The sequence below is a fragment of the Solanum tuberosum genome, unplaced genomic scaffold, assembly GCF_000226075.1.
Source record: "Solanum tuberosum cultivar DM 1-3 516 R44 unplaced genomic scaffold, SolTub_3.0 scf00418, whole genome shotgun sequence".
In the NCBI taxonomy this organism is placed as follows: domain Eukaryota; kingdom Viridiplantae; phylum Streptophyta; class Magnoliopsida; order Solanales; family Solanaceae; genus Solanum; species Solanum tuberosum.
This window is the reverse complement of record NW_006239337.1, coordinates 257,111-269,932: the sequence shown is the minus strand read 5'-3', so window position 1 is coordinate 269,932 and position 12,822 is coordinate 257,111. Positions and strand designations below refer to the sequence as shown.

General features: G+C 38.4%; 2 protein-coding genes and 1 long non-coding RNA gene across 6 annotated transcripts in view; all 3 read right to left on the bottom strand.

Annotated features, from left to right (window-relative positions):
- The window catches only part of LOC107057968 (uncharacterized), a 12,351-nt gene extending 10,178 nt beyond the window's left edge, over positions 1-2,173 (bottom strand). Inside the window, exons 1-2 of one of the 3 annotated variants that reach the window (XM_015303153.1) lie at positions 1,091-2,173; positions 872-977 (exon numbers count right to left, since the gene is read on the bottom strand). In XM_015303153.1, the coding sequence (XP_015158639.1) occupies positions 872-928 (57 nt within the window). In that variant the 5' untranslated portion in view covers positions 929-977; positions 1,091-2,173. Of the gene's footprint in view, positions 1-871 lie in introns of all 3 variants that reach the window. The other 2 variants (XM_015303152.1, XM_015303154.1) reach the window with 2 other exon arrangements.
- Positions 2,174-2,249: 76 nt separating this feature from the next.
- On the bottom strand, positions 2,250-10,451 carry LOC107057969 (uncharacterized). Its single transcript, XR_001471689.1, has 3 exons — positions 10,169-10,451; positions 10,036-10,086; positions 2,250-2,289 (listed from the first exon to the last, which is right to left on the bottom strand). It is a non-coding gene; the product is annotated as an uncharacterized lncRNA (long non-coding RNA).
- A 448-nt stretch (positions 10,452-10,899) lies between these two features.
- LOC102584238 (xaa-Pro dipeptidase) overlaps positions 10,900-12,822 on the bottom strand; it is a 38,805-nt gene continuing 36,882 nt past the window's right edge. Inside the window, exons 12-16 of one of the 2 annotated variants that reach the window (XM_006362705.2) lie at positions 12,590-12,643; positions 12,382-12,487; positions 12,209-12,277; positions 11,455-11,598; positions 10,900-11,311 (exon numbers count right to left, since the gene is read on the bottom strand). In XM_006362705.2, the coding sequence (XP_006362767.1) occupies positions 11,180-11,311; positions 11,455-11,598; positions 12,209-12,277; positions 12,382-12,487; positions 12,590-12,643 (505 nt within the window). In that variant the 3' untranslated portion in view covers positions 10,900-11,179. The remainder of the gene's footprint in view (positions 11,312-11,454; positions 11,599-12,208; positions 12,278-12,381; positions 12,488-12,589; positions 12,644-12,822) is intronic. The other variant, XM_006362706.2, reaches the window with a different exon arrangement.

Below are 12,822 nucleotides of genomic sequence, written 5' to 3'. Positions count from 1 at the left end.
CCAATGACTATCACAAGGGGAAGTCATAAACTGACTTACAACACTTACAGGAAAAGAGATGTCAGGTCTAGTCACTGTGAGATAATTCAACTTTCCAACAAGCCGTCTATACCTTTCAGGATTACTAAGTGGCTCCCCCTGTCCTGGAAGGAGTTTAATATTCGGATCCATAGGAGTGTCAATAGGTCTACATCCCATCATTCCTGTCTCCTCAAGAATGTCTAAGGCATACTTGCGTTGAGAAATAACAATACCTGATCTAGACTGAGCAACCTCAATACCTAGAAAATACTTCAATCTGCCAAGGTCTTTAGTCTGGAAGTGCTTAAAGAGATGTTGCTTCAAATCGGTGATACCATCTTGATCATTACCAGTGATAACAATATCATCAACGTACACAACCAAATAGATACACCGATTTGGTGCAGAATGCCGATAAAACACAGAATGATTAGCTCCACTAGGAGTCATGCCAAACTGCTGAATTACTGTGCTGAACTTCCCAAACCAAGCTCGATGAGACTATTTCAAACCATAGAGTGACCTACGCAATCGACATACAAGGCTACTAGACTCCCCCTGAGCAACAAAACTAGGTGGTTGCTCTATATAGACTTCTTCCTTAAGATCACCATTGCAGAAAAGCATTACTTAATGTCTAACTGATGAAGAGGCCAATGACGAACGGCAGCCATAGATAGAAAAAGGCAGACAGATGCTATTTTAGCCACAGGAGCGAAAGTGTCACTATAATCTAGCCCAAATATCTGAGTATACCCTTTGGCAACAAGGCGAGCCTTAAGTTGATCAACATGACCGTCTGGACCAATTTTGACTGCATAAACCTAACGACAACCAACAGTAGATTTACCTGCAGGAAGGGAGACAAGTTCCCAAGTACCACTCTTATGCAAAGTAGACATCTCATCAACCATAACCTGCCTCCATCCAGGATGAGAAAGTGCTTCACCTGTAGTCTTAGGAATGGAAATAGAGGACAAAGACGACACAAAGGCATAATGGGGTGATGATAGACGATGATAACTTAAGAAGGTATAATGTGGGTTAGTATTTCGAATGGATCGTATACCTTTTTTAAGTGCAAGTGGTTGGCTAGGAGGAGGCAAGTCTGCAGTAGGAGTAGGGTCTGGCGCATGACATGAATCATCTGGGACTAGGGCTGGACGTGGAAGGCGATGATAAGTTAGTAGTGGTGGCACTACAACTGGAGATGTAGAAGTAACCGTAGATTCCTCAAAGGCTGGCATAGGTAAAACCTGAGGTATAGGTAAGACCATAGATACATCAGGATAATCAGAAGATGTATAGTAAGGCTGAGACTCAAAAAATGTAACATTAGCGGACATAAGGTATCGATGAAGATCATGTGAATAACAACGATACCCTTTTTGAACTCGAGAGTAACCAAGAAAGACACATTTGAGGGCACGAGGAGCTAATTTATCTTTCCCTGGGCTAAATTATGAACAAAGCATGTGCTCCCAAAGACACGAGGGGGGATAGGATAGAGATGTGACTGAGGAAACAATATGGAATGTGGAACCTGATTCTGAATAGAAGAAGAGGGCATTCTATTAATTAAATAATAAGATGAAAGGACTGCATCACCCCAAAAACGCAGCAGAACATGGGATTCAATGAGGAGAGTGCGAGCAGTCTCGATGAGATGCCTATTCTTTCTTTCTGCTACACCATTTTGTTGAGGAGTATATGGACAAGATGTTTAGTGACTAATTCCTTGGTGAGACATAAACTCCTGAAACTGGGATGATAAGTATTCTAAGGCATTATCACTACGAAAAGTACGAATAGAAACACCAAACTGATTTTGTATTTCAGCAAAGAAACTTTTGAATATAGAAAATAACTCAGAACGATCTTTCATTAAGAAAACCCAAGTGCATCTCGAATAATCATCAATGAAACTAACAAAATAACGAAATCCTAAGGTGGAACTGACTCTACTAGGACCCCAAATATCAGGATGAATTAATGAAAAAATAGACTCTGAACGACCCTCAGTACTACGTGAAAATGTAGCACGAGTGTGTTTCCCAAGTTGACACTACTCACAATCTAATGTGGATAAACTAGACAAACTAGGCACCATCTTTTGCAGTTTGGATAGACTTGGATGTCCCAAACGTTTGTGAATTAGGAATTTGGGGAATCTGTAACGGAGCATGCTGTTAAGGAATTTGAAGAGGTAAGATAGTAAAGGCCTTGTGATTCATGTCCTGTTCCAATCATCTGTCCCGTATTGCGGTCCTGCATGAGAAAAAAAATCATAAAAAAAGGTTATGCTACAATGTAGAGCTTTCGTCAAACAACTAATAGATGTTAGATTAAAAGGAGAACCAGGGACATAAAGAACAGAGTCTAGGGTGACAGAAGATACGGGTTTGGCTTTTCCAACCCCTTTTAGTTTTGTTTGGATCCCATTGGCTAAAGTAATAGCTAGAAGAGATTGTGAATAAACAATATCAGACAAAAGTGATTTATTACCAGAGATATGATCAGAAGCCCCTGAGTCTATGACCCATGATCCAAGAGTGCTAGACTGTGACACACAAGTAATAGAATTACCCCTAACAGAAACATCAGGTTGTGCAATCGAAACTACTTATGGAGACGTTTGTTTATTTGCACGATACCGAAGGAACTCTTTATATTCCTTTAGAACAATAGGATCATAAATGGGTGGAGGACCATGCAAAATATAACATATGTCACGAGTGTGTCCAAGTTTATGACAATGACTACACTAGGATCGAGGTTTCCCAAAACGTTGTTTACTTGCACGATTTCGAAGAGCTCATTATATTCCTTTAGAACAATAGGATCATAACTGGGTGGTGGACCATGCAAAATATAACATATGTCACGAGTGTGTCCAGGTTTATGACAATGACTACACTTGGATTGACGTCTTCCAAAACGTTCTCCTCCTCGTCGATTCTCCATAGACTAGTATGTACGCTGGAAACTATCGGAAACTGCCCTACAGTGATTTGATTTCGCCGAAAATTTACTGAAAATCACCGAAACCCTAATTCCGGTGATCGGATACGGAGAAAACTGAATGGGTTCTGGTCGGAAATACTGGACGACCCCAACAAAAGAAAACTGCTCAAAAACATATGACTAGAGCAACACTCACGCGCCAGTGCGTGGCCAAATATCGGCGAAAACTTCCACCTTCGAACGACGCGTGGAGGCGCGTGAGGGGCTGTTTTCTGGTGGATCTAATTGGGGTTCAGTCACCTTAGCTTCCCGAGCCTCGTGATGGTGTTTTCTTTCACACAACACCTTCAGAACGAAAGATGACACAAATCAGTCCCAACCGTTGTCGCCGAAATTTGACATGGTGACTTGAAGTTTCTCACCAATGCTCTGATAGAGAAATATATGGGAAAAATATTATTGAATTGTGTATTTAAATTGTTACACTGAGACCCTATTTATAGACACTATATTAGAATCCTTTTCCAACTAGGATTCTTATCCTTATTCCTATTACTATTCCTATTTTAAGTAGGAAATACTTATTTCTATTCTAACACACACAAAATAGCTAAGTCTACTAGGAAGAAGAGTAACACAAATCTGAACCCAAAAACATTAGCCGGGCTCCCAGCCTAAGTAAACTAGGACAAGTCAACTCCCAGCCAAGCTAGCAAGATTGAAAATCAACAAAATCGGTCAACTCCTAGTCCACCTAGCAAGAGTAATCAACCCTAGGCCGCCCAGCCATACAGTCCACTCCCAAGGGCGTAAGCTGCCCAACTAGCAAGAGTGACTTAGGGGCGTGTCAACTCCGTAGAGGATCTCAGATATCTAAGCCACCCAGCCCACTTTTAGGGGCGTCAGCCACCCAGCTAGCAAGTGTCCAAGGGTGTATTGACTCCTAAGAGGGTCTCTAGTAGGCTCCAAGCCATCGTGGATCGACGTCCACTCCCGAAGGTATCATAAAAGGCTTCAAACCTGAAGTACTCTTATTTTGAGAAAGCACACAACCTCCGATAACACATCGGAGTTGGGAGAGAAAAGACAGAAGGGCCAATAAGCTGCATAAATGCCCAAACTAAGGCTCATACTATCAGACTCAAGTCTGTTATTCCCGTCTATAAGGACCTAGTATGTCCGAGCAGTGTCGGAGACATACAAAAATCACAAGGTGTAAGGTTTAAGGCAACACTCTTCTATCATAAACTATGGCCGAAACATGCATCAAGAAACACGTAAGAAATCAAGTAAATCACATAGCATGTAACAACACACGTATAACCCCACCTAATCATGGTACCACCCTCGAAACAATAGTAATCAACCCTAAATCATGGTTTCTAAAATAAAAGCATGAATAACTAGGTACACACCCCCAATTAACACCAATCATCATGAATTTACACACTCATGTGCAATCTAAATAGAAAAGAAATTGTAGCCTACTTGTAGGCCGATCACGGGCACTCATAATCAAGAGGCAAAAAAATTTCCCTTCTACATGACCTCTGAACTCTACCGTCTTATCAAGAATAGGATCACTACGTTTATAGGGTAGTTTAGACACCAAAATCACCCAAAATGGAGAAGGACCAATTTTTGGAGTCAAACAAGAATCGTGGGATCCATAATGGAAATTCCAGAATCGAATTGTCAAAAGCTCCTAAACCATGCCTCGAACTTGTGTCCCAAAATAGGACACAATTCATGGCCTAAATCAATGGAAACAACAATACAATACGAAACAAAAATAACAGAAAACGGGACAGCAGCTTACTGGAGAAATTCTCTTCAAACGGAGTGTGACCAACAAAATCCAATCACTCCACCACATATCTCCAAAAATTACGAGCACGTGAGACTTTAAATCAGCAAAATTAGAATTCGGATAGAGGAGAAATCACATTTTTACCAACAGGGGTCTAGGATGGTCGCGACCAATGCTTAAATAGAGGGCTAGGTCGGTTGGTCGCTTGCGACCACAATAGCCCGCGCGCAAACGTGCACGCTTGGGTGCCGATCATTCACGCCACAAGGCCATGTGCACGAACGCGGGGCCAGGTGCACGATCACGAGGCTAGTTGAGCAAACATGAGACCATAGCTGAAAACAGAGGGCTAGGGTCTTCAAACTTCAATGGGGTGCTCGAGATTCATCCGGAACCCCGTGCGTGCAAAACAACTAAGCTAGTCCATTGGAATGAAATTCCAGACTCAAAGTAACCATCAAAATTCCCGTTCGAGGTTGTTTCGACAATAAGTGGGTCCCACACCCAATTTTCATTTTAAGCCAAAATCTACGAAGGGCCTCGAAATTAGCCTAGAAGCCTCGGGACCTAAACAAAGGGTCATTCAATACCAAACTCAACATTATGGAGCTAATCACGCAAACATAATTCTCATCCAATATCATTTTCTCAGAATTTTGACTGAAGTCAAACTTCAGGTTCACCTTGAAAGTTAAAACTCCTAATCCCACGCCTCACACTGAAAGCCTCGGGAGACGTGTTGACTATGCTACTAGCTTAGAATGACTCTTATGGAGCTTATGGAAATGTCAAAATTAGATTTTGAGGTCATCTTCCTGAACTTCTTATCGAAAATGAACATTCAAGATTCTAAAGATCCAAAACACTAAAACTAACATAAAAACTAAATGAATGACCAAGTGAGCAAACTATCAGTCCCAACAAGTCATAAATGACTTGGCATTGCTACAGAAAAGCTTGTACACTGAAAAGGAGTCATACACACAAAAATGACCTAGAGATCACTACAACATCCACAACTAAAAAGGATTTTCATCCACGAAAGTAAGAGTTAAGAAGCTCTAAAGGCTCAAATAAGCTAGGAAACTACTCTCGCATATCATGCTCGATTTCCTAAGTAGCCTCCTCGACTTGCCAATACCTCCAACAAACCTTAACTATATGATTGGCTCTCGAACACAATTTTCGCACATCTTTGGCAAGAATGGAAACTAGCTCATCCATGAAGGTCAAGTGATCATCCAACTCTACTACATCATACTGCAGAACATGTGACTCATCAGGAACATTCCAGAGTAGCATTGAAACATAAAAGACTTGGTGGATAACTGAGAACATTAGAGGCAAAGCTAGCTCATATGCAACCTCTCCTACTATCCAGAGGATCTCAAAAGGCCCAATAGCTAAGCTTGCCCCATCTCCAAACCTCACCATACCCTTCATGGGAAACATACAGAAGAAAACTCTTTCACCAACTGAAAACTGCCCAAAGTTTATCCTGAATCACCCTCACCTGCTCCAAAGCCTCCTTAGTAAGGTCTGTACCAAGAGGTCTAGGTTCTTCAAACTACAACCAACCAACTGGAGAGTGATAGTGCCTACCATAATAGAAATAGAAAATTCAAACTTATAGCCTTTATCATAAAAGAGTTTTGACAAAGCGGAAGTCTAACATAAGTCTCAACAAGCCCTCTATTAGATCATAAGGAAAGTGATTGGGACGTAACACATACATCACATACAAATCATGACAACTGAAATGATAGAAAACTATGAAAGTATCTCGGTCCTCAAAACATGAGGACTCACCAATCTTCAATGCCAAAGGAAATCAACTATTCACTAGTATAGAGGTAGGAGCATCGTACCCTACATTAGTGAAATAATGTAGACACAAGTATGCATTAGTACATGAATGTACTAAGTATGAGGAAATATGCATAAAATAGACATGGTGTCATAAATAGCATAAAAATGCAATGCATGAACAATAATTGAACATTTAAAAAAGCTTAAGGAAGCAATGGCATATAAATCATGAAATATAATTAATGCATTTAAAATAAGAGAAATAAGAAAATGTTTGAAGAAACATAGTCATTTTGTGGGATATTAGTTTTAACTGACAATAAGACCATGAGTGTTATATCATGGAATTTGGTATATCCATCATACCGAAAGAAGGGGAATCTACTTACCAAGGTAGAATCCGTACATATCATCTTTTTTTAAATGAATCCACTAGCTAAGTCATTTAAGATAATCTTACAGGGGCACGTAGTTTGGACTAGAGGTTGCTATCAGAGACTACCCTATTTGAGCCTCCACCTCAAGCCTCTCGGTGCTAAGTCTAAATCTCAACGGAATAGATAAAAGTCAAATATCATTATAGCATAGGAAAGACAATGATCAATACTAATCCAATCTTAAAATCAAAACATAGAATAGCTCCTAAAGTTACAATTCAAGCATAAGTGAGAAAACCTTTCACCAATATGAATCCATACGTGAGAAATACCTTTCACAATCATGATCATATTCCTATGTGAGGAAACCTTTCAAAACAACATTGACACATTCATCTAAAAGCACCCTATCATCATAAACATCATTTTCATAAGACATGCATAATCTTCCAAAATTCATAATTCATAGGTTCATGGGTTCTTCATAGGTTCATAGTTAAAAATCACGAATCATGCATGGGTCTATATAACTTCAAATATCATGTATCAACATTGAATCATACTTTACAAGACTAATTCAAAAATAAAAATCATAATTGGATGAACCCTTATAGAACTAAGAAGAACCCTAATTTTGATCAATTGAAATTGAATTGAGAAATCGAAAAACTTGGGGACTCCATGGAGGAATTGAATCTATGAGTATTCTCACATACCTTTCTACTCAAATCCCACAAAGAATGGTGAATTGGAAACTTGAATTGAATCTTAGTTTCTTCTTCTTCTTCCTTAGGTTGAGAGGAAATTATGGAGTGAAGTTTGTTAGGTTTTGGGGAATTAGGAGAATGGGTTTGAAATGGGTAGTTTTAGGACTTATAAGCTTTATATCGGCTTAAGGGTAGAAGACAAAATGACATGGTATTTTTTTTTAAACAATTAGGAAAAAAACCCAAAAGCCCCTTAAAATAACTGTCGGACTCGATCTACGGTTCTGACCTACAGACCATTGAATTTTTTATGGTCCATACTGGTCAACCGTAGACCAAGTACTGGGAACATAATTTTTTCTCAAACTTGATGGAACCCTGCTACGGCTCGTAGGTCTTCCTACGGTCCGTAGACACCAACCGAAGAAATCAACTTGACCCCTTAAAATTTCACAAAGTCTGGATTGCTTCTACGGACCCTATTTACAACCAATAGAAAGTCCTACGAATCATAGACTGGTCTCATACACCTGATCCTGGTACTGCAATTTAAGGCAGTCCTTCCCTTTTGAAAATCTGAGGTCCCGGAGAAGATATATGTTTGCCAAAAGTGGAGGGAGGTCTTGAATTTAGATCTCAATTTGTGTGTCTAAAGCATTATTTGCAAAGTTATGGTGGAATTTTAGGACTACAAATTCTTTATGGTCCAATTTCATTTGGAACAAATATTGCAAGAGGCACAGGCCACAAATTAATAGAGGGGTGGATCTCAGGTTTGGAAGATGATGCTATATGCTAGAGACCAGATGGATCAAGAAATATGGTGGGAACCTAGATGTGGTCATTCTAGTACTTGGTTTGACAATTGGACTCAATTAGGTGTCCTTCATTATGTTTTACCCATCATTCATAAGCAAGTTGGTGTTTAGAAGATGTTAATCAGTTGATGGTGAATGGGAGGTGGAATAAGAATCTTATGTCAGACACATTTACTAAGGAGTTTTGCGACCAGGTGCATTTAGTCTTGGGTAATTTTCAGGTTTCAGATGACAGAGATAAACCTTGATGGATGCCTGATAGTAAAGGGAGGTTTACAATTGGAAGTGCCTGGAACATCATCTGACAAAGGTAGAATGAGCAGAAGGATATCATGAATATTTGGGAGAAAGGGATCCCTTTCAGAGTCTCTTTCCTTCTATGGAGAATTTGGTTTCAAAGAATACCTATTGGGGAAGTTTTGGTTAGGAGCAGAATTGCACACTGGAATGTTGTTGTTGTTCTGATAATGTACAAGAAACAGTATATCATTTATTTGTTTCTTGCGCTGATTCTAATTGCCTATGGAATATGTTTGCAGGACCAGCAGGGATTCAGGGTCCATTTATGCATTTGAATCAAACAGTGAATAAATGGTGGGATTTTGATTGTATTGCTAAGCTTAAACCATTACACAAAGAACTACCAGTGTTTATTATTTGGCGGATCTGCAAAAGAAGGAATGTGATCAAGCATGGGGAAAATGACCAGAAATGGGATGATTAGAGAAATTAATAGGAATATCTATTTGTAGATATCCTTGGTTGTCTGATATTCCTAAAAATTGACCATGGATTGTCAAGTTTTTTTAAGCTTATAGACCATTGATTATTAGTAAAGTGGTGAGATGGAATTATCCAAATGTAGGGGTTTTCAAGTGTAACTCAGATGGTTCTAGTAGAGGCAATTTGGGTCTAAGTTCTAGTGTTTTTTGTGTCAGAAATTCTAATGGAGATTTACTGTTTACTAAAACCATAAGTTTTGAGATTCGTTCTGCTCTGGAGGCAGTAGTTAAGGCATTTAGAGATGGATTATTGTACTGCATCCATCATAATTTTTTTCCATTAATTATGGAGACAAATTCCCTCATCATCAAGAAGATTCTAGATGGAATCTGGGAAGTCCCATGGGTAATTTTTGTAGACATAAGGTGGATTAGAGATGTTATGAAGGACAAGGTGGTGAAATCAAACACACCTATAGAAAAGGGAACATACTGGCTGATTTTTTAACTAATCATATTTTCAGTTTTGTAGGTACAAAACTAATTCAATTTAATTCTACACAGGAGCTACCATCATAGGCAAGAACTATATTATAATTAGACAAACAAAACTTGCCGCAATTAAGGGTAAGAAAGTGTCAAAATGTCAGGTTCAACATTCCAATCACAAATTAGAAGAACAAAAAAGGAGCAGTCACAATACTTCATCAAAAAAAAGGAGCAGTCACAATAGAACAACATTGTCCCAGCTAACAAAAAGGAACAGAAAATCACAAGGATTACTAGATTGAAAAATGAGGGTCTTACTTGGTAGTTTCATGGGTTTGTTGCAGTGGTATCAACTCCTTGGGGTTCAATCTGCACAAGTCATGAAATTACTTAGTGAAACTAACAATTTTTTATCAGTTCAAGGGTTGTAAGTTTTGGATATGAGTCTTACCTTGAGATACGTTTGTGATAATTGGTGTCAAGTTGAAGAAGTCTTCAATGAGTTGAATCCATGGTGTTTGTGAGAGTTTGAGCGCCCATGTGGATATCGCTCAAACTTGATATTGTCTCATCTCTGCCGTCATCGAGAGGTAAGGCTCTCCTCAAATCGCTAGTTTTGTCAAAGTCATCGTGTAGATCAAAGAAGAGCAGCCATCAGAAGTTTATGTCCTTCTTCCTTGCCTTTTTGTTTTCTTTTTTCTTTTTTTCATTTGTTTCCTTTTTTTTATTTGGGATTTGGTCACTTTTGGACCAAAGCTTTATTTGACCTTTTGGTATATAATAAATGGGCTTTTCCAGTATTTATTTTTTTTTTTTAAAAAAAAAAGATAAATAATCATAGAAGATATAAAATAAATAGTAATTTATACATTAAATATAAAAACACAAACTACATCAATACAAATAAAGAATCTTAAAACGAGTTGAAATTGAATATTAAATTGGACTTAATTGGAGATTCTCTTAAAATGAGAGAAGACTTGAATAAGTTAAAATTGAACTCAATTCAAATTATCTTAAGTCCAACCCGTAAAATTCTGGGCGGATTGGACGGGTTACTTATAGTTGGGCTTATTTTGACACCCCTAATCTACACGATTTCTCTATGCAATCCATACATGAGCAGATGGCATACAAAGTGTACGGAAAACATAAAGGCAGAAATGTAGAAAATATTTCATGTATACAGATAAAAATTAAAATAACACCAATCAGCACATCTAAGAAGGCTAGTCCATAATAGGAAGCAACAGCAACATAATCCATAATTTTCCCTTCATTTACAAATGCATGTTTCAAACTTTTATATACGTATCTGCTAGGTATTCAAGAACAAGTACAGAGTTGCCTCTCAAAACAGACTAGAAGTATGTCTAGTTGTTCAGAGGCCCAGATACCGAGGATAAGATGGCTAGAGGACCAATTATTCTATTTTCTTGATGTCATGCAATATTTGGGAGAATTACACTTGTCCATTTCCAGAGAGAAAGGTAGTCTTTTCTATCGGCCAAGGAGCCCCTGCCATCACTGCCTCAATCTCTTCAATCTTCCGCGGGCATTTGCTCATGTTAACGCATCCACTGGAAGTAACACACTTCAAGGACACAAAGGAAAAATTTAACAGATAGGTACAACTTGACAAAGGTGTAGAGGTTAAAGAGGAACCACATTCAAGCTAATATGCACATGATATAGCAGTTATTCCAATAACACCTAAGAAGTCCAGCAAAAACACACCACATCACTTTCAATTCTGACTCCACCAAAACCTCTAAACCTGTTGATCTCAACACGATTGAAAAACTCTGAAACCGCTGGACTCTCCAAGGCAGGAAGTAGCAAAGCATCAATGAAGTAACAACCAGGCTCCACAGTGATCACCTAAAAAAACAATCCGCACAATTATAGCCTAACCAATTTTGAAATATGGTAATCACTCAAAACGGCAAGGGAACAATGTAAAGACCATGAATAGATTTTCTGGGATTAGTGAGGACTAAGAAACTTTATATGCGGGGAGGTTTTGCAGACAGATACAGAAAATGGCCCATTGATGTCTAAATTCCTTGAATTACTTGAAACCCAATAAATTATTTCAGTTACCCTACCCACTATGTTATTTTTAATATACCTTCATGTTATTTTAACTAAAAACATAGAAAGTTCACATGGTCAATGATCAAGCTTGAATTTATCTTTTGTAATTGTGGCAATAAGCTGTGACTTGTCAAGTAAATTTTAAGACCAACAATTAATGCAGGTAGTATTGAAGAAATCATTTCAGATCTATTAACAAAAAAGGTATTGAAAAGACATGAGCATGTTGTTTGTACTCAAGTCATAATTCATTGATTGCATGGCCAACACATCCATGTTGGGCGAATTTCCAAGAACCACATTAATGGTTATTCAGTGACAATTCACGAAATAGTAGTTTGGACCTAATAGCTTAAATCTAATATGTCATGTCACCAAAACTTAGACTACTGACCATTCCCTTTAAGAGCTTTCTGCTAGTACGTAGAGAGCTCAATCCAGGTTCTTTTGGTCTTTCAGCTCCCTGAAATTGTAAGTCAGTTATTCACTTCTCAATTATATCCAGAGAATATATGAAAAACTGCAGGCTACTTAACAAAGGAAGACATGTAGCGAAAAATATTAAACCTGCAAGTAACCCCCAGGATCATGAATATCAATTCCAAGAAGGTGCCCCAATCCATGAGGCATGAAAACAGCCCCAAGTCGCTCGGCCATCATTTTATCAATATCCCTTTGATCAAAGTAAAGAAATCCCTATTCCATTTCAGCTACTCCAGACTCTATAGGAAAGGCTCGTGAGAGAGAGTAATTATACAAAGGGAATAGAAGATACCCAACAAGTAGGTTCCCTTTCTTCAGTGATTCCAAAGTGACCCTTTCAGCTAATCTGCAATTCATGGTGAAAAACGAAGCTATAATGATTTGTGTAAAGGCAGACATTCATGCCATGTGATAACTGACAGTTTTTTTTCGATAAAGTTTAAGTTGTATTCTTCAGCATTAAGGGTATGCTGCCTACCTCCAAAAAGTTACAAGCTAAATCCATAATTACATAGATCCTAGGAA